This window comes from Salvelinus namaycush, chromosome 16, assembly GCF_016432855.1.
Source record: "Salvelinus namaycush isolate Seneca chromosome 16, SaNama_1.0, whole genome shotgun sequence".
Lineage (NCBI taxonomy): Eukaryota > Metazoa > Chordata > Actinopteri > Salmoniformes > Salmonidae > Salvelinus > Salvelinus namaycush.
The window spans coordinates 47,260,435-47,287,252 of NC_052322.1; the positions used below are offsets into that span (position 1 = coordinate 47,260,435).

The following is a 26,818-nucleotide window of genomic DNA, read 5'->3' on the forward strand; positions in this document are numbered from 1 at the left end:
TGTGGAACGGTCGTTAAGACACTAACAGCTTACAGCCGGTAGGCAATGAAGGTCACAGTTATGAAAACTTAGGACACTAAAGAGAACTTTCTACTGACTCTGAAAAACACCAAAAGAAAGATGCCCAGGATCCCTGCTCATCTGCGTGAACGTGCCTTGGGCATGCTGCAAGGAGGCATGAGGACAGCGGATGTGGCCAGGGCAATAAATTACAATGTCTGTACTGTGAGACGGCTAAGACAGCGCTACAGGGAGACAGGACGGTCAGCTGATCGTCCTCGCAGTGGCAGACCACGTGTAACAACACCTACACAGGATCGGTACATCCGAACATCACACCTGCAGGACAGGTACAGGATGGCAACAACAACTGCCCGAGTTACACCAGGAACGCACAATCCCTCCATGAGTGCTCAGACTGTCCGCAATAGGCTGAGAGAGGCTGGACTGAGGGCTTGTAAGCCTGTTGTAAGGCAGGTCCTCACCAGACACCACTGGCAACAGCGTCGCCTATGGGCACAAACCCACCGTCGCTGGACCAGCAGGACTGGCAAAAAGTGCTCTTCTCTGACCTGTCGCGGTTTTGTCTCACCAGGGGTGATGGTCAAATTCGCGTTTATCGTTGAAGTAATGAGAGTCACACAGAGGCCTGTACTCTGGAGCGGGATCAATTTGGAGGTGGAGGGTCCGTCGTGGTCTGGGCGGTGTGTCACAGCATCAGCGGACTGAGCTTGTTGTCATTGCAGGCAATCTCAACGCTGTGCGTTACAGGGAAGTCATCCTCCTCCCTCATGTGGTACCCTTCCTGCAGGCTCAGCGAAGATCCCGGATCGGAATCCCATTGAGCACGTCTGGGACCTGTTGGATCGGAGGGTGAGGGCTAGGGCCATTCTCCCCAGAAATGTCCGGGAACTTGCAGGTGCCTTGGTGGAAGAGTGGGGTAACATCTCACAGCAAGAACTGGCAAATCTGGTGCAGTCCATGAGGAGGAGATGCACTGCAGTACTTAATGCAGCTGGTGGCCACACCAGATACTGACTGTTACTTTTGATTTTAACCCCTCCTTTAACCCCTTTATGTCTCAGTTGTTGAATCTTGTTATGTTCATACAAAGATTTACACGTGTTAATTTTGCTGAAAATAAACGCAGTTGACAGTGAGAGGACGTTTCTTTTTTTGATGAGTTTACATCAAATACAAACATTTGAATCATTTATTAAAGACCTACTGGATTCTCCAATTACATTGAATGAACTGCAGAACAAAATACAAACCCTCCAACCCAAAAAGGCTTGTGGGGTTGATGGTATCCTAAATTAAATGATAAAATATACAGGCCACAAATTGCAGTTGGCTATACTTAAACTCTTTAACATCATCCTCAGCTCTGGCATCTTCCCCAATATTTGGAACCAAGGACTGATCACCCCAATCCACAAAAGTGGAGACAAATTTAACCCCAATAACTACCGGGGGGAATTGCGTCAACAGCAACCTTGGGAAAAATCCTCTGCATTATCATTAACAGCAGACTAGTTCATTTCCTCAGCGAAAACAATGTACTGAGCAAATGTCAAATTGGCTTTTTACCAAATTACCATACGACAGACCACGTATTCACCCTGCACACCCCAATTGACAAACAAAACAAAACAAAACAAGGCAAAGTCTTCTGATGCTTTGTTGATTTCATAAAAAAGCTTTCAACTCAATTTGGGCCTGCTACATAAATTGATGGAAAGTGGTGTTAGGGGAACAATATGCGACATTATGAAACAAACAAAACAAGATGGAGGTTAAAATAGGCAGAAAACACACATTTCTTTCCACAGGGCCGTGGGGTGAGACAGGGATGCAGCTTAAGCCCAACCCTCTTCAACATACATATCAAGGAATTGCCGAGGGCACTAGAACAGTCTGCAGCACCCGGCCTCACCCTACTAGAATCTGAAGTCAAATGTCTACTGATGATCTGGTGCTTCTGTCCCCAACCAAGGAGGGCCTACAGCAGCACCTAGATCTTCTGCACAGATTTTGTCAGACCTGGGCCTTGACAGTAAATCTCACCAAGACAAAAATAATGGTGTTCCAATAAAGGTCCAGTTGCCATGACCAAGAATACAAATTCCATCTAGACACCATTGCCCTAGGGCACACAAAAAACGATACATACCTTGGCCTAAACATCAGCACCACAGGTAACTTCCACAAAGCTGTGAACGATCTGAGAGACAAGGCAAGAAGGGCCTTCTATGCCATCAAAAGGAACATAACATTTGACATACCAATTAGGATCTGGCTAAAAATGCTTGAATCAGTCATAGAACCCATTGCCCTTTATGGTTGTGAGGTCTGGGGTCCGCTCACCAACCAAGAATTCACAAAATGGGACAAACACCAAATTGAGACTCTGCATGCAAAATTCTGCAAAAATGTCATCCGTGTACAACGTAGAACACCAAATAATGCATGCAGAGCAGAATTAGGCCGATAGCCGCTAATTATCAAAATCCAGAAAATAGCCGTTAAATTCTACAAACACCTAAAAGGAAGCGATTCCCAAACCTTCCATAACAAAGCCATTTCCTACAGAGAGATGAACCTGGAGAATATCCCCTTAAGCAAGCTGGTCCTGGGGCTCTGTTCACAAACACAAACAGACCCCACAGAGCCCCAGGACATCAACACAACTAGAACCAACTAAGTCATGAGAAACAAAAAGATAATTACTTGACACATTGGAAAGAATTTACAAAAAAACAGAGCAAACTAGAATGCTATTTGGCCCTAAACAGAGAGTACACAGTGGCGGAATACCTGAACACTGTGACTGACCCAAACTTAAGGAAAGCTTTGACTATGTACAGACTCAGTGAGCATAGCCTTGCTATTGAGAAAGGCCGCCGTAGGCAGACCTGCCTCTCAAGAGAAGACAGGCTATGTGCACACTGCCCACAAAATGAGGTGGAAACTGAGCTGCACTTCCTAACCTCCTGCCAAATGTATGGCCGTATTAGAGACACATATTTCCCTCAGATGACACAGATCCACAAAGAACTCAAAAACAAATCCAATTTTGATAAACTCCCACATCTACTGGGTGAAATACCACAGAGGGCCATTACAGCAGCAATATTTGTGACCTGTTGCCACAAGAAAAGGGCAACCAGTGAAGAACAAACACCATTGTAAATACATCCCATATTTATGTTTATTTATTTTCCCTTGTGTACTTTAACTATTTGCACATCATTACAACACTGTAAATAGACATAATATGACATTTGAAATGTCTTTATTCTCTTGGAACTTTTGTGAGTAACGTTTACTGTTAATTTTTATGTTTATTATCTATTTCACTTGCTTTGACAATGTTAACATATGGTTCCCATGACAATAAAGCCCTTAAATTGAATTGAGAGACTGAGGGAGGGAGACAGAGACGGAGAGAGGGGCTGGATAGGACCGAGAGAGGGGGTTTACATGTTACCTGCCAGAGAGAGGGGGTTAACATGTTACCTGCCAGAGAGAGGGGGTTTACATGTTACCTGCCAGAGAGAGGGGGTTTACATGTTACCTGCCAGAGAGAGGGTTAATATGTTACCTGCCAGAGAGAGAGGGTTAATATGTTACCAGCCATAGAGAGGGGGTTTACATGTTACCTGCCAGAGAGGGTTAACATGTTACCTGCCAGAGAGAGGGGGTTAATATGTTACCAGCCAGAGAGAAGGGGTTTACATGTTACCTGCCAGAGAGAAGGGGTTAACATGTTACCTGCCAGAGAGAGGGGGTTAACATGTTACCTGCTAGAGAGAGGGGGTTTACATGTTACCTGCCAGAGAGAGGGGGTTTACATGTTACCTGCCAGAGAGAGGGGGTTAACATGTTACCTGCCAGAGAGAGGGGATTTACATGTTACCTGCCAGAGAGAGGGGGTTAACATGTTACCTGCCAGAGAGAGGGGGTTTACATGTTACCTGCCAGAGAGAGGGTTAATATGTTACCTGCCAGAGAGAGAGGGTTAATATGTTACCAGCCATAGAGAGGGGGTTTACATGTTACCTGCCAGAGAGAGGGTTAACATGTTACCTGCCAGAGAGAGGGGGTTAATATGTTACCAGCCAGAGAGAAGGGGTTTACATGTTACCTGCCAGAGAGAGGGGGTTAACATGTTACCTGCCAGAGAGAGGGGGTTTACATGTTACCTGCCAGAGAGAGGGTTAACATGTTACCTGCCAGAGAGAGGGGGTTAATATGTGACCAGCCAGAGAGAAGGGGTTTACATGTTACCTGCCAGAGAGAGGGGGTTAACATGTTACCTGCCAGAGAGAGGGGGTTTACATGTTACCTGCCAGAGAGAGGGGGTTAACATGTTACCTGCCAGAGAGAGGGGATTTACATGTTACCTGCCAGAGAGAGAGGGTTAATATGTTACCAGCCATAGAGAGGGGGTTTACATGTTACCTGCCAGAGAGAGAGGGTTAACATGTTACCTGCCAGAGAGAGGGGGTTAATATGTTACCAGCCAGAGAGAAGGGGTTTACATGTTATCTGCCAGAGAGAGGGGGTTAACATGTTACCTGCCAGAGAGAGGGGGTTTACATGTTACCTGCCAGAGAGAGGGGGTTAACATGTTACCTGCCAGAGAGAGGGGGTTAACATGTTACCTGCCAGAGAGAGGGGGTTTACATGTTACCTGCCAGAGAGAGGGGGTTAACATGTTACCTGCCAGAGAGAGGGGATTTACATGTTACCTGCCAGAGAGAGAGGGTTAATATGTTACCAGCCATAGAGAGGGGGTTTACATGTTACCTGCCAGAGAGAGAGGGTTAACATGTTACCTGCCAAAGAGAGGGGGTTAATATGTTACCAGCCAGAGAGAAGGGGTTTACATGTTATCTGCCAGAGAGAGGGGGTTAAAATGTTACCTGCCAGAGAGAGGGGGTTAACACGTTACCTGCCATAGAGAGGGGGTTTACATGTTACCTGCCAGAGAGAGAGGGGTAAAATGTTACCTGCCAGAGAGAGGGGGTTAATATGTTACCAGCCAGAGAGAAGGGGTTTACATGTTATCTGCCAGAGAGAGGGGGTTAACATGTTACCTGCCAGAGAGAGGGGGTTTACATGTTACCTGCCAGAGAGAGGGGGTTAACATGTTACCTGCCAGAGAGAGGGGGTTAACATGTTACCTGCCAGAGAGAGGGGGTTTACATGTTACCTGCCAGAGAGAGGGGGTTTACATGTTACCTGCCAGAGAGAGGGGGTTTACATGTTACCTGCCATAGAGAGGGGGTTTACATGTTACCTGCCAGAGAGAGGGGGTTTACATGTTACCTGCCAGAGAGAGGGGGTTTACATGTTACCTGCCAGAGAGAGGGGGTTAACGTGTTACCTGCCAGAGAGAGGGGGTTAATGTGTTACCTGCCAGAGAGAGGGGGTTAACGTGTTACCTGCCAGAGAGAGGGGGTTAATGTGTTACCTGCCAGAGAGAGGGGGGTTAACGTGTTACCTGCCAGAGAGAGGGGGTTTACATGTTACCTGCCAGAGAGAGGGGGTTAACGTGTTACCTACCAGAGAGATAAATGGGCTGAATACTTCACCACAGAGACAGGGTCTGTCTGAATTCATCCACTGAATCCTAATCAGACTACAGTAATTAAGCATCTAGTCTTGCAGCTTGTTTCTGTCAGACAGATTTAACAGGCTGATCTGGTCCCACTCTGGATTCACAGGAAATAACCTGCTAGTGCTGAAATAACCACAGAGCTCCACAAACAGCAGAACCACGCACTCATATTCCTGACCAGGACGCTAGACCTAGAATCAGGCTCATGACTGCACATCATAGCAAAAAAAAAATGCAAGGGGAAACGGGCGTTTCTAATTGGACACGTCTAGATATTAGGCCACCTCCCCGTTTTCACCGTCTTTCAAACAGTTTTGGTCCGTTTCCTACATTGTGAACAGGACCCCGTCTCGGCCGAGGAGAGTTGGCTCTGTACCGTCACATTATGGTGGGACTACCTCATAATGATCTCTACAGCATTTAGTCATTTACAGATGTTTACAGGGTCATTACAGTTAGTTCTCATCAATGATAAGGTCAACAGAAGACTTTTAGGAGAACCTAATAAGTGTCATGCAAAGGAGCTGAGATGTAACGGACAAGTCAGGTGAATTGGCTAGCGGTTTTTTCCCCCCCAGCAAATGTTCAGTTGATCCAGTGGGACGTGATGGGAATTGTACATCTCTAGTACTCCCAAATAGACGGAGGGTGTGTCCTCAGGCATTAAGAAGTCAGATGAAATTAGCTTCCTCTTTGGGGTTTTTTCCCCACAGAAAACATTGTCGTGACGATAGAACTTAAAATGGGTCTTTCACCTGTTGTGCATCGGGGGGCGCGTTCATGCTGGACAAGTCGTACAACAAAACATGCCTCTTACATGTACAACAAGGAATCATGGTCTGCTCTATTCATAACATCTGTATTCGTAACGTTAAAAAACAATGTTCGACGAGTGAACTGAGCGTCTTGCTAACAAGAATTCACCAGGATGCACCCCCCCAGTCTCTTTCCACACTCCTTACATCCGTTTTTAATTCAATTGACACAAGTTCCCATTGGGAGGACAAATGTTAACAATACAAAATAAATCACTTGCATGACAAAACTTTTCAAACCAGTCGATAGTTTGTCAGGAGGTTCTGTTACTCCAGTAGTCTGAACTACATTTTATAATTGTTATAAACAAAAGGAGAAAAAGTAGCAAACTCGATTTGGATATCAGGCTACTTCTCCAGTCCCCGCTAACCTTTTAGTAACTTTCAAGCAGAGTAGGAAATAGAGAAACAGTCCTCCTTCATCCTTTTCTCATTCTACATCTTCTAGCAGATCCTCCGGTTTCTCTCATTTGTTTACGGAAGAACCAAAACATAACTCTTTAAGAACCTGTGTGTGTATATATATATATACAGTACCAGTCAACCGTTTAAACACTCATACTCATTCAAGGTTTTTTTTACACAAATTAACAAGGCACACCTGTTAATTGAAATGCATTCCAGGTGTCTACCTCGTGAAGCTGGTTGAGAGAATGCCAAGAGTGTGCAAAAGCTGTCATCAAGGCAAAGGGTGACTACTTGGAAGAATCTAAAATCTATTTAACACTTTTTTGGTTACTACATGATTCCATATGTGTTATTTACAGTTTTGACTGGTACTGTACATGTAAGACTGTAGATTCAGAATAAGTGAATCAAACAACGACTTGTTCTATATACAGCAAGTATGTACCCAAATGGTACCGTATTTCCTTTATAGTGCACTACAGGGAATAGGGTGCCATTTGAGACTAATGCTAAGAGTGTATAAACACTCTGTATACAGCAAGTGTATAAAACTAACAGTAAAATGATCATTTGTGGCACAGAGGGGGGGGGGGGGGGGGGTGGGGGGGGGGGGGAAAGGCACACCTATATTCCCTAAAGCCCCCCCCCAAAAAAAAACATTTTTTAGTAAGATATAGCTTCAACTAATGAACAGCCAAAAAGTTGTTTTAAGAGCAAAGTGTTTAACCTCGGCCTGGTCCCAGAACAGTTTGTGCTCGTGCCAAAACTCGTTGTCAAACCAAAACATTCCATTAGAGGTTGAGGCCAGCGAGCAGAAACAAAAAAAGGCACCAAGGCTAGTGTGATTTAATAGTCATTTAAAAAAAAAGAGGATATTAATCAAAATGACAAAATATTTTCTACAGATTGATGAGTTAAATGTAAAAAAAAAAAAAAAAACGTATCAAAAAAAAGCAAAAAAAAAAAAAAAACTGTCTACAGTTGTAACAAAATTAGGTCCAGGTTTCCTTCTTCATCCAGGCCAGATCTTCTACTAGCAGTCTCCTCAACAGAACTGGGGAGGAGGGAGACAAGGTGTTATTAAAAAGGTTTTTACTTGCAATGATCATGGCATGTGGTTGATTTACTTTAGTTGAATACACTGATTGCAAGTCACTCTGAATAAGATGATATTATTATTATTATTAATAATAATGATTGAATAAGAGTGTCTGTTAAAACAACTAAAATGTGAGGGTACATGACAACAACAACAAAAGTGTCTGGTAGGTGTGTTGTATTATCTTGCTGTGAGAGAATGTCATCATTAGAAGAAGTCCGCATGGTTACCACCACAGTAGCACCAGTAAAAGTCAGCACTGCTTGACAATGTCTGCTGCCATCTTGTGGTGAAATTGTGGTACTGCAGGAGTACTGAGCAGCCAAGCCATTAAAAAAGGCACCATGTTCCCTTTACTTCTAGCCCGTATTTACATCTCACAACCAAGTCAGGGTTAGGTAACCTCTGATCAGGCAAACCACTGGTCCTTTACCCTTATACACATGCCTGCAGATCTGACTGGACAGGTGGAAGCAATATGGTGAACACTCCACCTCACCAAATCAGAAAGGTGAACCAGCATACATACTACTTATACCGTTCAAATCATTTAAGATCTACGGAAGAAGTACATAGAAGCTAGGGAGCGGGGCCCGCCCGGCCACCAAGCTATGGAGCGGGGCCCACCGACCAGCAAGCTAGGGAGCGTGGCCCACCAAGCTAGGGAGCGTGGCCCACCAAGCTAGGGAGCGGGGCCCACCAAGCTAGGGAGCGGGGCCCACCAAGCTAGGGAGCGGGGCCCACCAAGCTAGGGAGCGGGGCCCACCAAGCTAGGGAGCGGGGCCCACCAAGCTAGGGAGCGGGGCCCACCAAGCTAGGGAGCGGGGCCCACCAACCTGGGCATCAGACCTGGGCAGATAAATCCTTTGTTGTAGTTCATTTAAAAATACTTGAGATATATATATATATATATATATACTATATTAGACTATATATATAAATAATATAGTTAACTATTTTCTTTGATATTCAAATGAAGCATAGATAAAACTCTAATTATCCCATGAATGTACCAGACCCAGACAGTGATCTGGGTACACAGCCTACCTTCCAGCGGTTGCCACAGCCGTTGCACAGTACGAAGGTGGTCATGGGCTCATCAGCACTGCGCGTCTGCACCTACAACACACAGGGAGAGACAGCATGTACAGTTGAAGTCAGAAGTTTAACTTTAGCCAAATACATTTAAACTCAGTTTTTCACAATTATTTAATCCAAGTAAAAAAGTTCCCTGTCTTAGGTCAGTTAGGATCACAACTTTATTTTAAGAATGTGAAATGTCAGAATAATAGTGGAGAGAATGATTTATTTCAGCTTTTATTTCTTTCATCACATTCCCAGTTGGTCAGAAGTTTACATACACTCAATTAGTATTTGGTAGCATTGCCTTTAAATTGTTTAACTTTGGTCAAACGTGTCGGGTAGCCTTCCACAAGCTTCCCACAATAAATTGGGTGAATTTTGTCCCATTCCTCCTGACAGAGCTGGTGTAACTGAGTCAGGTTTGTAGGCCTCCTTGATCACACACGCTTTCAGTTTTGCCCACAAATTTTCTACCAGATTGAGGTGAGGGCTTTGTGATGGCCACTCCAATACCTTGAATTTGTTGTCCTTAAGCCATTTTGAAACAACTTTGGAAGTATGCTTGGGGTCATTCTCCATTTGGAAGACCCATTTGCGACCAAGATTTCACTTCCTGACTGACGTCTTGAGATGTTGCTTCAATATAGCCACATAATTTTCCTTCCTCATGATGCCATCTATTTTGTGAAGCGCACCAGTTCCTCCTGCAGCAAAGCACCCCTACAACATGATGCTGCCACCCCCGTGCTTCACGGTTGGGATGGTGTCTTCGGCTTGCAAGCCTCTCCTTTATCCTCCAAACATAACGATGGTCATTATGGCCAAAAAGTTATATTTTTGTTTCATCAGACCAGAGGACATTTCTCCAAAAAGTACAATCTTTGTCCCCATGTGCAGTTGGAAACCGTAGTCTGGCTTTTTAATGGCGGTTTTGGAGCAGTGGCTTCTTCCTTGCTGAGCGGCCTTTCAGGTTATGTCGATATAGGACTCGTTTTACTGTGGATATAGATACTTTTGTACCCGTTTCCTCCAGCATCTTCACAAGGTCCTTTGTTGATGTTCTGGGATTGATTCACACTTTTCGCACCAAATTACGTTCATCTCTAGGAGACAGAACGCGTCTCCTTCCTGAGCGGTATAACGGCTGCATGGTCACATGGTGTTTATACTTGCGTAGTAATGGTTTTACAGATGAACATGGTGCCTTGAAGCGTTTGGAAATTGCTCCCAAGGATGAACCAGACTTGTGGAGGACTACAGTTTTTTTTCTGAAGTCTTGGCTGATTTCCCCATGATGTCAAGCAAAGAGGCACTGAGTTTGAAGGTAGGCCTTGAAATACATCCACAGGTAAACCTCCAATTGACTCAAATGATGTCAATTAGCCTATCAGAAGCTTCTAAAGCCATGACAACATTTACTGGAATTTTCCAAGCTGTTTAAAGGCACAGTCAACTTAGTGTATGTAAACTTCTGACCCACTGGAATTGTGATACAGTGAATTATAAGTGAAATAATCTGTCTGTAAACAATTGTTGGAAAAATTACTTGTGTCATGCACAAAGTAGATGTCCTAACCGACTTGCCAAGACTATAGTTTGTTAACAAGAAATGTGTGGAGTGGTTGAAAAACGAGTTTTAATGACTCTAACCTAAGGTGTATGTAAACTTCCGACTTCAACTGTATTTACACAAGCCACACACACAGGAGCAATGAGAGACAACACACACTCACCCTCTCTCTCTCTGTTCTAACCTGCAGAAGCATGTTCTTTTCTGTGATTTTACCTCAGATGGAAACTATACCGGACTAACTACATGGGATTTCTACCTCAGGGAGAAACTATACTGACTACATGGGATTTCTACCTCAGGGAGAAACTATACCGACTACATGGGATTTCTACCTCAGGGGGAAACTATACTGACTACAAGGGATTTCTACATCAGGGAGAAACTATACTGACTACAAGGGATTTCTACCTCAGGGAGAAACTATACCGACTACATGGGATTTCTACCTCAGGGGGAAACTATACTGGACTGACTACACGGGATTTCTACCTCAGGGGGAAACTATACTGGACTGACTACATGGGATTTCTACCTCAGGGGGAAACTATACTGGACTGACTACATGGGATTTCTACCTCAGGGAGAAACTATACCGACTACATGGGATTTCTACCTCAGGGGGAAACTATACTGGACTGACTACATGGGATTTCTACCTCAGGGGGAAACTATACTGACTACATGGGATTTCTACCTCAGGGAGAAACTATACCGACTACATGGGATTTCTACCTCAGGGGGAAACTATACCGACTACATGGGATTTCTACCTCAGGGGGAAACTATTCTAAACTGACTACATGGGATTTCTACCTCAGGGAGAAACTATACCAGACTGACTACATGGGAGTTCTACCTCAGGGAGAAACTATACTGGACTGTGTATTGGTGTGATGAAGTAAGCATCGTACCGGTGTAGGTTTACCCCCCCCAGCTCAAAATGTTTCCACTAGCGTTACCGTTTACTTGGCACAACTGGCTCGTACGTTATAAAGCAGGCGATCACGTGGATTAGCGAGACAGGAAACGAGATCATGTACCGCTAAGGACACGAGAACAGCTATACTGTTAGCCAGCACTCACCGACGCTGGTTACTCAGGTTCCGCTCACTGCGCTAGTTCACTATGTCAGTACCTGTGTAGAGGTCCAGTTCACTATGTCAGTACCTGTGTAGAGGTCCAGTTCACTATGTCACTACCTGTGTAGAGGTCCAGTTCACTATGTCACTACCTGTGTGTCCAGTTCACTATGTCACTACCTGTGTGTCCAGTTCACTATGTCACTACCTGTGTCCAGTTCACTATGTCACTACCTGTGTCCAGTTCACTATGTCACTACCTGTGTCCAGTTCACTATGTCACTACCTGTGTCCAGTTCACTATGTCACTACCTGTGTCCAGTTCACTATGTCACTACCTGTGTCCAGTTCACTATGTCACTACCTGTGTCCAGTTCACTATGTCACTACCTGTGTAGAGGTCCAGTTCACTATGTCACTACCTGTGTAGAGGTCCAGTTCACTATGTCACTACCTGTGTAGAGGTCCAGTTCACTATGTCACTACCTGTGTAGAGGTCCAGTTCACTATGTCACTACCTGTGTAGAGGTCCAGTTCACTATGTCACTACCTGTGTAGAGGTCCAGTTCACTATGTCACTACCTGTGTAGAGGTCCAGTTCACTATGTCACTACCTGTGTAGAGGTCCAGTTCACTATGTCACTACCTGTGTAGAGGTCCAGTTCACTATGTCACTACCTGTGTAGAGGTCCAGTTCACTATGTCACTACCTTGAGTGTCCAGTTCACTATGTCACTACCTTGAGTGTCCAGTTCACTATGTCACTACCTTGAGTGTCCAGTTCACTATGTCACTACCTTGAGTGTCCAGTTCACTATGTCAGTACCTTGAGTGTCCAGTTCACTATGTCAGTACCTTGAGTGTCCAGTTCACTATGTCAGTACCTTGAGTGTCCAGTTCACTATGTCAGTACCTTGAGTGTCCAGTTCACTATGTCAGTACCTTGAGTGTCCAGTTCACTATGTCAGTACCTTGAGTGTCCAGTTCACTATGTCAGTACCTTGAGTGTCCAGTTCACTATGTCAGTACCTTGAGTGTCCAGTTCACTATGTCAGTACCTTGAGTGTCCAGTTCACTATGTCAGTACCTTGAGTGTCCAGTTCACTATGTCAGTACCTTGAGTGTCCAGTTCACTATGTCAGTACCTTGAGTGTCCAGTTCACTATGTCAGTACCTTGAGTGTCCAGTTCACTATGTCAGTACCTTGAGTGTCCAGTTCACTATGTCAGTACCTTGAGTGTCCAGTTCACTATGTCAGTACCTTGAGTGTCCAGTTCACTATGTCAGTACCTTGAGTGTCCAGTTCACTATGTCAGTACCTGCGTCCAGTTCACTATGTCACTACCTGCGTCCAGTTCACTATGTCACTACCTGCGTCCAGTTCACTATGTCACTACCTGCGTCCAGTTCACTATGTCACTACCTGCGTCCAGTTCACTATGTCACTACCTGCGTCCAGTTCACTATGTCACTACCTGCGTCCAGTTCACTATGTCACTACCTGCGTCCAGTTCACTATGTCACTACCTGCGTCCAGTTCACTATGTCACTACCTGCGTCCAGTTCACTATGTCAGTACCTGCGTCCAGTTCACTATGTCAGTACCTGCGTCCAGTTCACTATGTCAGTACCTGCGTCCAGTTCACTATGTCAGTACCTGCGTCCAGTTCACTATGTCAGTACCTGTGTAGAGGTCCAGTTCACTATGTCAGTACCTGTGTAGAGGTCCAGTTCACTATGTCAGTACCTGTGTAGAGGTCCAGTTCACTATGTCAGTACCTGTGTAGAGGTCCAGTTCACTATGTCAGTACCTGTGTAGAGGTCCAGTTCACTATGTCAGTACCTGTGTAGAGGTCCAGTTCACTATGTCAGTACCTGTGTAGAGGTCCAGTTCACTATGTCAGTACCTGTGTAGAGGTCCAGTTCACTATGTCAGTACCTGTGTAGAGGTCCAGTTCACTATGTCAGTACCTGTGTAGAGGTCCAGTTCACTATGTCAGTACCTGTGTAGAGGTCCAGTTCACTATGTCAGTACCTGTGTAGAGGTCCAGTTCACTATGTCAGTACCTGTGTAGAGGTCCAGTTCACTATGTCAGTACCTGTGTAGAGGTCCAGTTCACTATGTCAGTACCTGTGTAGAGGTCCAGTTCACTATGTCAGTACCTGTGTAGAGGTCCAGTTCACTATGTCAGTACCTGTGTAGAGGTCCAGTTCACTATGTCAGTACCTGTGTAGAGGTCCAGTTCACTATGTCAGTACCTGTGTAGAGGTCCAGTTCACTATGTCAGTACCTGTGTAGAGGTCCAGTTCACTATGTCAGTACCTGTGTAGAGGTCCAGTTCACTATGTCAGTACCTGTGTAGAGGTCCAGTTCACTATGTCAGTACCTGTGTAGAGGTCCAGTTCACTATGTCAGTACCTGTGTAGAGGTCCAGTTCACTATGTCAGTACCTGTGTAGAGGTCCAGTTCACTATGTCAGTACCTGTGTAGAGGTCCAGTTCACTATGTCAGTACCTGTGTAGAGGTCCAGTTCACTATGTCAGTACCTGTGTAGAGGTCCAGTTCACTATGTCAGTACCTGTGTAGAGGTCCAGTTCACTATGTCAGTACCTGTGTAGAGGTCCAGTTCACTATGTCAGTACCTGTGTAGAAGTCCAGTTCACTATGTCAGTACCTGTGTAGAGGTCCAGTTCACTATGTCAGTACCTGTGTAGAGGTCCAGTTCACTATGTCAGTACCTGTGTAGAGGTCCAGTTCACTATGTCAGTACCTGTGTAGAGGTCCAGTTCACTATGTCAGTACCTGTGTGTAGGTGCAGTTCTTGCCCCTGCATTTGCCACATTGAAACATGTCCGTCTCGGTCCCGCCCACTTTAGACAGCTGGTGCTCTCTGATGGCGTCCTTGGTCAAAGCCTTCCTCATCTCTTTCAGCTCCGCGCTCGCCATCTCCTGGTTGGTCACACAGAGAATTGACCTTACAGAACCGTAGAGTCAACCTTAGGAAATATTTCAACTGTATGGAGTTTACGGTCAACACACCCCCGTAGGTCCGTTTCCACCCCCCCCCGTACGTACCTCAGCGGCCATGTTAGCGATGCAGTCAGCAGAGATGTTTCCACCCCCCCTACGTACCTCAGCGGCCATGTTAGTGATGCAGTCAGCAGAGATGCCCCCCCCCCCCCCGTACGTACCTCAGCGGCCATGTTAGCGATGCAGTCAGCAGAGATGTTTCCACCCCCCCTACGTACCTCAGCGGCCATGTTAGTGATGCAGTCAGCAGAGATGGCCCCCCCCCCCCCCGTACGTACCTCAGCGGTCATGTTAGCGATGCAGTCAGCAGAGATGTTTCCACCCCCCCTACGTACCTCAGCGGCCATGTTAGTGATGCAGTCAGCAGAGATGTTTCCACCCCCCCCGTACGTACCTCAGCAGCCATGTTAGCGATGCAGTCAGCAGAGATGTTTCCACCCCCCCCGTACGTACCTCAGCGGCCATGTTAGCGATGCAGTCAGCAGAGATGCCACCCCCCCCGTACGTACCTCAGCGGCCATGTTAGCGATGCGGTCAGCAGAGATGCCCCCCCCCCCCCCGTACGTACCTCAGCGGCCATGTTAGCGATGCGGTCAGCAGAGATGCCCCCCCCCCCCCCGTACGTACCTCAGCGGCCATGTTAGTGATGCAGTCAACAGAGATGTTTCCACCCCCCCCCGTACGTACCTCAGCGGCCATGTTAGTGATGCAGTCAGCAGAGATGCCCCCCCCCCCCCCCCCCGTACGTACCTCAGCGGCCATGTTAGTGATGCAGTCAGCAGAGATGCCCCCCCCCCCCCCCCCCGTACGTACCTCAGCGGCCATGTTAGTGATGCAGTCAGCAGAGATGCCCCCCCCCCCGTACGTACCTCAGCGGCCATGTTAGTGATGCAGTCAGCAGAGATGTTTCCACCCCCCCCGTACGTACCTCAGCAGCCATGTTAGTGATGCAGTCAGCAGAGATGCCCCCCCCCCCCCCCCTACGTACCTCAGCGGCCATGTTAGTGATGCAGTCAGCAGAGATGCCCCCCCCCCCCGTACGTACCTCAGCAGCCATGTTAGTGATGCAGTCAGCAGAGATGTTTCCACCCCCCCGTACGTACCTCAGCGGCCATGTTAGCGATGCAGTCAGCAGAGATGCCCCCCCCCCCCCCGTACGTACCTCAGCGGCCATGTTAGCGATGCAGTCAGCAGAGATGCCCCCCCCCCCCCCCCCCCGTACGTACCTCAGCGGCCATGTTAGCGATGCGGTCAGCAGAGATGTTTCCAGCTAGGACGTTGCGCCGGAGGTCTGGGTTCTTCTGGTCCTTCAGGTTGGAGATACGGCTCCTCAGTCTGGACTTGTACTTCTGGTCTGTAGACTTAAACTCCTGGTAGATACGTGGAGCGGGGAAGTGAAGGAGAATACTGCACACACACACACAGTAAGACCGTCTTAGACATGCAGAGTCCTATAAAGATCATCCAGAAACCTTGATTACCACACGTCTGTCTGGTCCTCATCACCACAGACAGCGACAAGCGAACAGGTGAAAGGATATAGTCCTCAATCTGAGCAGCCAAGTTCTCCGTGTCTGCTCCAATGGTCTTGTGGTCATCTGACATATGAAAACAGAGTGGTCATTCGTTTAAAAAAATAAATAAATACAAATCCAAACAACGCACTTTAAAAAATGTCCCTCCAGCCACCCCATATCTTAGATCCCTCCTTGTGATTGGTCTCCGTCTCACCCAGAGATGTATAATACTACAGTTGCTGAAGTCATCAACCTTTAAACAGCTGTAGAATGCGCCGATAACGGCGGCCATCTTGGTAGAGTCTGTCTCACCGTCGGTCTGCAGGGCAGCCACCAGCAGCTCTCGGCACTTGGTGCGTACGCTGTCAGTGGTGACGGGGGCAGGGGGGAAGGTGGTGAACTTTGGAGTGGTGGGGGTCGTAGGGGCGGTGGGGGTCGTAGGGGTCGTAGGGGGCTCAGGCAGTTTCTTGCTGGGGTAGACAAGAAAAATGTTACATCATGTTAGGAGTGACCCTGATCCATTTATTCTAAACAGTAACATAAGGGCGTTTATTTTTAATTTATTATGGATCCCCGTTACTTCCTGTCAAGGTAGCAGCTACTCTTCCTGGGGTTTATTATGGATCCCCATTACTTCCTGTCAAGGCAGCAGCTACTCTTCCTGGGGTTTATTAGGGACCCCCATTACCCCCATTACTTCCTGCCAAGGTAGCAGCTACTTTTCCTGGGGTCGTTACACATTAAGGCACTTGCATTACATATAACACAGTACATCATATAACATTACACGACTACATATCTACAATACAACATGTATAACACCACCATACAACAATATCATGTCTGTATCTGTGTGTGTGTCTCTTCACAGTCCCCGCTGTTCCATAAGAGGTATTTTTGTCTGTTTTTTAAATCTGATTCTACTGCTGTCATCAGTTACCTGATGTGGAATAGAGTTCCATGTAGTACTGTGCTTTTCCCTGAGTCGGTTCTGGACTTGGGGACTGTGAAGAGACCCCTGGTGGCATGTTTTGTGGGGTATGCATGGGTGTCTGAGCTGTGTGCTAGTCGTTTAAACAGACAGCTTGGTGCATTCAACATGTCAACACCTCTTACAAAAAAACAAGTAGTGAGGAAGTCAATCTCTCCTCCACTTTGAGCCATGAGAGATTTAAAACGCATATCATTAATGTTAGCTCCCATTGTACATTTAAAAAAGGGCCGTGCTGCCCTGTTCTAAGCCTGTTTAAAAACAACAAAACCCAGGGTCTGTAGTGTTGTTGATAGTGTTGTTAAGGCAGAGCAGTGCTTTATTATGGGCAGACTATTATCCTTCCCATCTTAACTACTGTTGTATCAACATGTTTTTGACCATGACAGTTTAGAATACTCCAAGCGGTTTTTACTTTTACATAAAAATAATAAAAAATTAGGTGGTGGATTAGATTTTATATTGCAGATAGATTGTAGCTTCAATATTCTCAGTTGTTCAATATTCCCAGTTAGTAGTTTTAGTTTGTAGTCATTATGACACATTGACTATTTCTCTCTCTACCATTTGTATTTCATATACCTTTGACTATTGGATGTTCTTATAGGCACTTTAGTATTGCCAGCCTAATCTCAGGAGTTGATAGGCTTGAAGTCATAAACAGTGCTGTGCTGGAAGCATTGCTAAGAGCTGCTGGCAAACGCAGTAAAGTTTGAATGAATGCTTACGAGTCTGCTGCTGCCTACCACCGCTCAGTCAGACTGCTCTATCAAATCATAGACTTAATTATAATAAACACACAGAAATACTAGCCTTTGGTCATTAATAATGGCCAAATCCGGAAACTATAATTTCGAAAACAAAACGTTTATTCTTTCAGTGAAATACAGATTTGTTACGTATTTTATTGAACGGGAGGCATCCCTAAGTCTAAATATTCCTGTTACAACCTTCAATGTTATGTCATAATTATGTAAAATTCTGGCAAATTAGTTTGCAACGAGCCAGGCGGCCCAAACTGTTGCATATACCCTGACTCTGCGTGCAATGAACGCAAGAGAAGTGACAATTTCACCTGGTTAATATTGCCTGCTAACCTGGATTTCTTTTAACTAAATATGCAGGTTTAAAAATATATACTTCTGTATATTGATTTTAAGAAAGGCATTGATGTTTATGGATAGGTACATTCATGCAACGATTGTGCTTTTTTCACGAATGCACTTTTGTTAAATCATCCCCCGTTTGGCGAAGTAGGCTGTGATTCGATGATAAATTAACAGGCACCTTATTGATTATATGCAACGCAGGACAAGCTAGTTAACCTAGTGATATCATCAACCAGGTGTAGTTAACTAGTAATTATGTGAAGATTGATTGTTTTTTTATAAGGTAAGTTTAATGCTAGCTAGCAATGCTAGCAAGGAGCTGCACTCGCGTAACATGTGGTCAGCCTGCCACGCAATCTCCTCGCGGAATGCAACGCAAATGGCCATAATCAGCATCCAAAAATGCTGATTGTTATGAAAAGTTGAAATCGGACTTAATTTAAAAAAATATATATATATATATATTTTTTTTTTTTAATTCGGTCAACCTCTAGTGTAAAGCCATTACAAGTTTTTCCATCGGCAGAATATGAACGATAATGTCAAAAGCTGCACTGAAGTCTAACAAGACAGCCGGTCATCAGTCATTTGTGTAAGTGCTGTGCTTGTTGAATGTCCTTCCCTATAAGCGTGCTGAACGTCTGTTAATTTGTTTACTGTAAAATAACATTATATCTGGTCAAACACCATTTTCCCCCCAAAAGTTTACTAAGGGTTGGTAACAGGCTGATTGGTGGGCTATTTGAGCCAGTAAAAGGGGGCTTTACTATTCTTGGGTAGCGGAATGACTTTAGCTTCTCTCCAGGCCTGAGGGCAAACACTTTCTAGTAGGCTTAAATTGAATATATGACAAATCGGAGTGGCAATATTGTCCGCGATTATCCTCAGTAAGTTTCCATCCAGATGGTCAGACCCCGGTGGCTTGTCATTGTTGACAATAACACTTTTCTCACCACTTCTACACTCACTTCACAGAATTTAAAATTATAGCGCTCGTCCTTCATAATTTGGTCAGATATACTTGGATGTGTAGTGTCAGAGTTTGTTGCTGGCATGTCATGTCTAAGTTTGCTTATCTTGCCAATTAAAAAGTCATTAAAGTAGTTGGTAATATCAGTGGTATTTTTTGATAAATGAGCCATCTGATTCAATGAATGATGGAGCTGAGTTTGCCTTTTTGCCCAACATTTTATTTAAGGAGCTCCAAAGAGTTTTACTATCATTCTTTATGTCATTTATCTTTGTTTCATCGTATAGTTTTTTCCCCCATTTTTTTCTCTTCAGTTTAGTTACATGATTTCTCAATTTGTAGTACATTTGCCAATGGGTTGTACGGCCAGACTTATTTGCCATACCTTTTGCCTCACCCATACAATTTTTCAAATCCTCATCAATCCAAGGGGATTTAACAGTTTTTAGTCATTTTCTTAAAATGGGTGCGTGCTTATTAGTAACTGGAATAAGTAGTTTCATAAAATGTGTCAAGTGCAGCATCTGTTTGCATCTCATTACACACCACGGACCAACAAATATTCTTCACGTCGACAACATATGAATCACTACAAAAACGTATTGTATGGCCTCTATATTAGCACTATATTAGGCCCAGCCTTTGGAACTTTGGTTTTCCTAGATACGGCTACTATATTGTGATCACTACATCCTATGGATTTGGGTACTGCTTTAGAGCAGATTTCTGCAGCATTAGTAAAGATGTGATCAATACATGTTGATGATTGAATTACTGTGCTGTTTGTAAAGACCCTGGTAGATTGATAATCTGAACCAGGTTGCAGACACTGGTTACAGTTTGGAGCTTTTTCTTGAGTTGGCAGCTTGATGAAAGCCAGTCAATATTTAGGTCACCCAGAGAATATACCTCTGATATCGCGTAGTTTATGAAGCATTTCACACATTATCCAGATACTGACTGTTAGCACTTGGTGGTCTATAGCAGCTTCCCACCAGAATGGGCTTTAGGTGAGGCAGATGAACCTGTAGCCATATTACTTCAACAGTATTTAACATGAGCTCCTCTTTAAGCTTTACAGGAATGTGGTTTTGAATATAGACCGCAACACCGCCCCCTATTGGCATGTCTGTCTTTTCTGTAGATGTTGTAACTATGCATTGTTAACCACTGTATCAAAAGTATTATCTAAGTGACTTTGAGGAATATGAATGTCATCTGCTGCTAGCAAGTTGACTTCATGAACATTGTTTCTTATGCTACCCATGTTAACGTGGGCTATTTTTTAAGCAATTTTCTGGGACGCTTTGTTCTTATTGCTTTACTGGGAAGCTTATCAGAAGTAGACATGCTCATGTTTTTTAAATTTCAGCTGATTGTGCAGGGTGAGCTTCCTACAAGGGCACACCGCCTCAGTGCTTACAGTATAACTATGATTCATAGGCACACAGTGGACTTCCTTCAAGGGCACACCGCCTCAGTGCTTACAGTATAACTCTGGTTCATAGGCACAGGATACCTGCATACAATAGCTGTAAAAATCAATATAGGCATTCAGGGCAAGTTAGTGGGACATAAATTAGGTTACTTACATTGTGTCTCCCAACTCCCCGGATAACGGGTAATGTACATTTGCTGCAGCATTATGACAACCAAGCAACACAACAACAACTGAGCTGGTTTTGGATCATTGATAAGGAATCGTCTCAACGCAGCCCTGAAATGTGTAGACAGAGTCCAGGAGCCAAGATGATTTGAATCCCGGTCTTAACGTCTCCAAGGAGGCCCTTCGTTGCCAGAGGACGTGGTTTTAGAATTGTCACGGCTAGTGACATATCTCCATGGCTGGTTGGTAGGGTCAAGAAACGACAACATCCCCAAGTGATCCAGGAGCATCCTACTAGCTCCGTTCTCCAGGGAAGGAGGAGACCCCTTCAGGGAGGGATCCCTGCAGAGTACCGGCCAGCTGTGGAGAGCTGAGACACTTTCACCAGGCCAGAGCGGCGTCCGGCTACTGGGGTAGAAGAGAAAGAGAAAAGTAGGCGGGCGTGGGTTCCCCACTTCGGCCCTGTAGTCCTCCGCAAGCAAAAAGTTGCTACATTGAAAATCCGGGCGGTCAACATTGTTCCGGAATAAAGCAAAATAAACACCGCCTGCAGCATTGAAGGACTGCCGGCCAGCTGGACTTCTTTGTCTCTCTCCTTACATGGAATTTTCAAGTAAGTGAATAGATTGAGCTCAGACACAAATTACAAAATTCAAAAAGCAGAAAGATGTCCTTTAAATCCTTGCACAGTGGTGAGCACGAAAGCAGTGTCTTTGCACGTACTGTTGGTAGCAGCGTGGGCTAACGTTGGTAGCAGCGTGGGCTAACGTTGGTAGCAGCGTGGGCTAACGTTGGTAGCAGCGTGGGCTAACGTTGGTAGCAGCGTGGGCTAACGTTGGTAGCAGCGTGGGCTAACGTTGGTAGCAGCGTGGGCTAACGTTGGTAGCAGCGTGGGCTAACGTTGGTAGCAGCGTGGGCTAACGTTGGTAGCAGCGTGGGCTAACGTTGGTAGCAGCATGGGCTAACGTTGGTAGCAGCATGGGCTAACGTTGGTAGCAGCATGGGCTAACGTTGGTAGCAGCATGGGCTAACGTTGGTAGCAGCATGGGCTAACGTTGGTAGCAGCATGGGCTAACGTTGGTAGCAGCATGGGCTAACGTTGGTAGCTATACAACGCAGTTCCAGCCAGGTCAGGTTGCAGGGAAAAAGCAGCAGGAAATACAAATAGAGCGGGACACCTTCAACCGCGTCACGGGCTGTGTACAAGCTGTTTGTGGAAAACCCTGCCAGTTTGATACGGATCGCTACCAGCTAGGCTAGTAGCTAGCTTAGAAACAGTAACTCAGGCTAACCGCGTTGCGGGATCCAAATTCAAACGTACATAAATCAAACTTTGCAAGGAAACGCCGTCACAACTTGCCAAAAACAAACTTGAGGTCTCTCGTTCAGCGTTCAATATATGTTGCGCTCTGATGACGTGTGGGGAGATGTAGCCCGTGTGTTCGCCTGTCAAGTCATATTTGATATATATATATATATATATATATATATGTGTGTGTGTGAGAGAGACTATATGACCCATGTCTTTTGGGCTCAAGCTAGATTACGCATCACCCAAAAGTAGTTCATTGAACTACCTCTGCTACATGGACTACACATTAGCCTGCTGAGCTAAACGCCTAGGCATTAGTTCAGGGAGCTCACAAGTCTTCAGAGGTCAGACAAGGTTATTCACTGAACTACCTCTGGTATAGGACTGACACGGCATCTCACCTCTGGTCGCTGGATCCAGGACTGTCCTTGGACGTTGAGGACCTCAGAGGAGAGGCCTCCCTCCTCTTCTCCTCCGCAGCCTTCCCCTCAGCACCATCTGTAGAGACAACATATCATTATTCCCATTCAGGTGTTTACCTCTTCAGAAACACACTTTCTGTTTAGTCTTAAAACTATAGTGAACTCATCACTGTACAAGTCTGTATTATTATAATAATGTTCCGGTCTCTCTAGAGCAGACATGTGGACCGCACCTGCAGGTCAGACAAGAGAGCGGTATGAGGCAGACCTGCAGGTCAGACAAGACAGCGGTATGAGGCAGACCTGCAGGTCAGACAAGACAGCGGTACGAGGCAGACCTGCAGGTCAGACAAGACAGCGGTATGAGGCAGACCTGCAGGTCAGACAAGACAGCGGTACGAGGCAGACCTGCAGGTCAGACAAGACAGCGGTACGAGGCAGACCTGCAGGTCAGACAAGACAGCGGTATGAGGCAGACCTGCAGGTCAGACAAGACAGCGGTATGAGGCAGACCTGCAGGTCAGACAAGAGAGCGGTATGAGGCAGACCTGCAGGTCAGACAAGAGAGCGGTATGAGGCAGACCTGCAGGTCAGACAAGAGAGAGGTATGAGGCAGACCTGCAGGTCAGACAAGACAGCGGTATGAGGCAGACCTGCAGGTCAGACAAGAGAGCGGTATGAGGCAGACCTGCAGGTCAGACAAGAGAGAGGTATGAGGCAGACCTGCAGGTCAGACAAGACAGCGGTACGAGGCAGACCTGCAGGTCAGACAAGACAGCGGTATGAGGCAGACCTGCAGGTCAGACAAGACAGCGGTATGAGGCAGACCTGCAGGTCAGACAAGACAGCGGTATGAGGCAGACCTGTAGCAGACTTACCCAGTAGTTTCTTCCAGGACTTGATGAGTGATTTGGCCAAAGTCTGGACCTCTTCCTCTGAACTCTGCTTCCTCACAGCGTTCACTGACATGCCGATCCTGGTGGACTAACACAGACAGCGTCTTAATCATTACGGTCAGCGATTGTTTGGGAACTTTTACCTCATTTACTGCATTTTTACATGACATTTTAAAAAACTATTTGGGAAAACAAAAACAAAAAATTAACTACAAAAATTAAAATAAGACCTCAGCCATTAATGATCATTATCAACAAGGCTGACTTCAAACGCTGACATCCATAGGCGGAGCGTGAATTAAGTTTTGGGAAGGACTTATTTCACAATAAAATTGCTGCTTTATAAAAAAATAAAAGGGCTGCATGTTGTTTAGTTTCAAGTTTCATTATTCGTACGGGATTAGCACGTTATACATCGTCCAATGAAATGCTTGCTGGCAGGTTCCTTCTGGACAACGCAAAAAATTAAGACTTATTATAAGAAAACGAACAAAGTAAATGTCTCAGTAGAATAAATGTTTAAGCATCAGTATAATACAGGAAGGTACAATTTATAGCCTAATATTTACACGTGTTTTAGGGAAGGTGGGGATGGGGGGGGGCAGTATAATAACAGGCTGGTAGCAGTAGTTGTGATGTGTGTGTGGGTGAGTGCGTATGTGCAAAGTTGTGGGGGGGGAATCAGAGCAGGTGGTCAGTCCAGTTCAAGTGTTCAGCAATCTGATGAGTTGTAGACAGAAATGGTCTCTGAGCCTGTTGGTATCGGACCAACAAATTAGTAGCCTAAAGACACTTACAAACAGAGATCAGTAAAAACCACCTCGTCTTAAATGCAGCCATCTATTTTATGGAAAAACTGGATACAAATTGTACAATTTCACATCCATCTAACCTGGAGAAGGAAATTATTCCCCCAACAACAATAAAAATATATTTCCAGTGGTACTGATCCAATGACACTGAATTTGTTCACACACCAGGGATATGTCCGATGCTCTCAGCTGGTGCCAATTTAGAGTTGAAAATGTAAAAATAAAACTAGAGACCGATTCATCTTTTCTTCATCTTCTCAGCAATAGACATTCGCGGTTTATTTTTTTGGGCTGTTTTTTTCTTTGATTGTATTTTGGAATACGGGACAGGCCTCGACCTATTGAACTGCCTTTCACCGACAGCTGCAACTCAATCAGTAGGCTATTTGCCACTCACTGCCCAAATTGCAGACTTAAATCAATCCACAGTAAAGTTAATGATCTTCTGTGGCCAAATCATCCGGTGTGGTATTTACAACCGTTTTATTTCTGTATGGGCACAAGCAATTATATAGCTTATTTTGGCACATTTAATTACATTTTATTTAGAGGAAGCTTATTCTCCCCCCCTTGCCCATTGCCCATTGGCTGCGCCGCCTATACCGACACCGACGTGAAAGTAACCGGTGAGCTCAAACGCTGACATCAAATTCAAAGCAATGAGTTAACTGCCTAAACGGCTGACCCGGAAAAGCAAACCGTCTGGCACCGTCTCTGCCTTCCAAGCGACGCTCCGCATGGTCCTAAAGCCAGCCACATATTACGTTACGTTTAACAGCCGTTGCATAAAAAAAGGGGGGTTGGTTTAACTGAATGTAGTTTTTTTGTAGCCTACTTTACATGTTTAATCTCGAGCTACGGTCGGTGACCCTCCCCAACGGACACCCCTGAAGGCGATCCTGGACTGACACATTGTATAGACATTATATTGGCCATAGTAATACTATTTTCCTCAGTGGTACAGACAGAGAGGCCTACAGGTTTACCTGTAGAGTCTCCAGAGACATCGTCATGCTCTTCAGTTCCCTCAGCAGATATATGGCACCATCCTGTGAAGAAAGGAGACAGCTAAAATATTGACACCTGTTGAATTGAATGGACGCTGATCAATCTATTTTTAGTTAACGAGCATTATACATGTGCTATTATTCCAACACAATAATAGTAGGCTAGAATCTAGATAAGACACATCAAAACTGGATTGTGTTGGCATAGAGGCCTAACGGTCAGTTGTAATGGCTGGTCATCAGTGTGGCGGGGACCGAATGCATATGGATTTAGGGAGTTTATCTCCAGGTTAAATATTTAGGTTTCGCCTCCAGGCAAGGGTCAACAGAAGAGGTAGTAGGTGTTAATGTCGAAAAACGTAATTATCTACGCCGAAGTTGAACCTCTACAGATATTAAACGATCCCAGTGATTAACCCGAGTAGCCATGCTTGGACTTAACTAGGAGAACGGAGGGGCGGACCCAGCTTTTAATGTCAATGGCGTGGACACCCGTTCATAACAAAACAAATCACAACGTGAATACAACAACGTTTCAATATGTTGCCATTACAACCTACGCTGACACATAGTAGTGAAGTGCAATAATTCACTTTCACTTCAAGTCGACAGCGCAATCAACTAGTTATATACATTTTTTTAAATTTCAGAACCCCGAAAAACAAATAGGCAACATTTCTGTAGCTTGCCAGAATATTCGATGTCTACAAAGGGGCATCACACGACCACCACAACACTCCTGCTCTACCTACCTGACTTCTGCCACCTAGCAAACTCAACTTACCGTGTTTTTCTTGTGCACCATTTTGTCCAGCGTTTTAGCAATGCGTTCGACCTCTTGCTCTTTCGCCATTTTGCTTGTATTTTTTTTTTGCAGCTGCTCTTCTCTCCCGCTACGGATGAACCTCCATTTATGTTGAAAAACCTCGTCTCTTTCCCTTCCCCTACTGTCCCGAACGCATCCACTTGTTTCCCCCTACCGCGCAAGTGTGGCTTTGCTTTTCTGTTAAAGGCGAGAGAGAGGTTGGGATTTGTAGTTTGTGGACTACAGAAAATCTGCTGTTTGACGCTTGTTCATTTCTCGAATATTTCATCCAACCATTACCTCACCAAATGCGGTCCAAACGTGTGCAAACATCTCTAGAGTCACGTTCTATTAGTTGGATAGTTGTGATAAAAAAATAAAATAAACAGCATGAATCTGTAATCAGTTTTCTACTCATCTACCTCTCTGTTGAACTCACCTCCCTGACCTCGATAAATAACACCTTTCTTTCATCAGCCACTGGGCGTCGCTGTTTCCACTCTTTTTGGATTGACTTGCGGCGGGCTAACGTTAAAATAGTAGGTTTAAAAAGAAACGTCTAGAGTGGATTTTTTTTCCAAAGACAGTAATTTAAGTAGTATGAAGATAGTTAAGTAGTATGAAGATAGTTAAGTAGTATGAAGATAGACAAACTGA

At 45.1% G+C, this 26,818-nt stretch overlaps 1 protein-coding gene across 2 annotated transcripts; it reads right to left on the bottom strand.

The window, feature by feature from the left end:
- Positions 1-7,480: 7,480 nt before the first annotated feature.
- Positions 7,481-26,356, bottom strand: LOC120061522 (transcription elongation factor A protein 2-like). Of its 2 annotated transcripts, none has more exons than XM_039011425.1 (10): positions 26,141-26,356; positions 25,336-25,398; positions 23,520-23,625; positions 22,621-22,717; positions 16,544-16,701; positions 16,256-16,312; positions 15,941-16,095; positions 14,487-14,633; positions 8,996-9,067; positions 7,481-7,903 (listed from the first exon to the last, which is right to left on the bottom strand). In XM_039011425.1, the coding sequence occupies exons 1-10, from the start codon at positions 26,207-26,209 to the stop codon at positions 7,895-7,897; spliced, it is 933 nt and encodes a 310-aa protein (XP_038867353.1). In that variant the 5' UTR covers positions 26,210-26,356; the 3' UTR covers positions 7,481-7,894. The 2 variants fall into 2 exon arrangements, with proteins under 2 accessions (XP_038867353.1, XP_038867354.1); XM_039011426.1 differs by having other exon boundaries at positions 23,520-23,617; positions 26,141-26,176.
- Between the last annotated feature and the right edge of the window lie 462 nt (positions 26,357-26,818).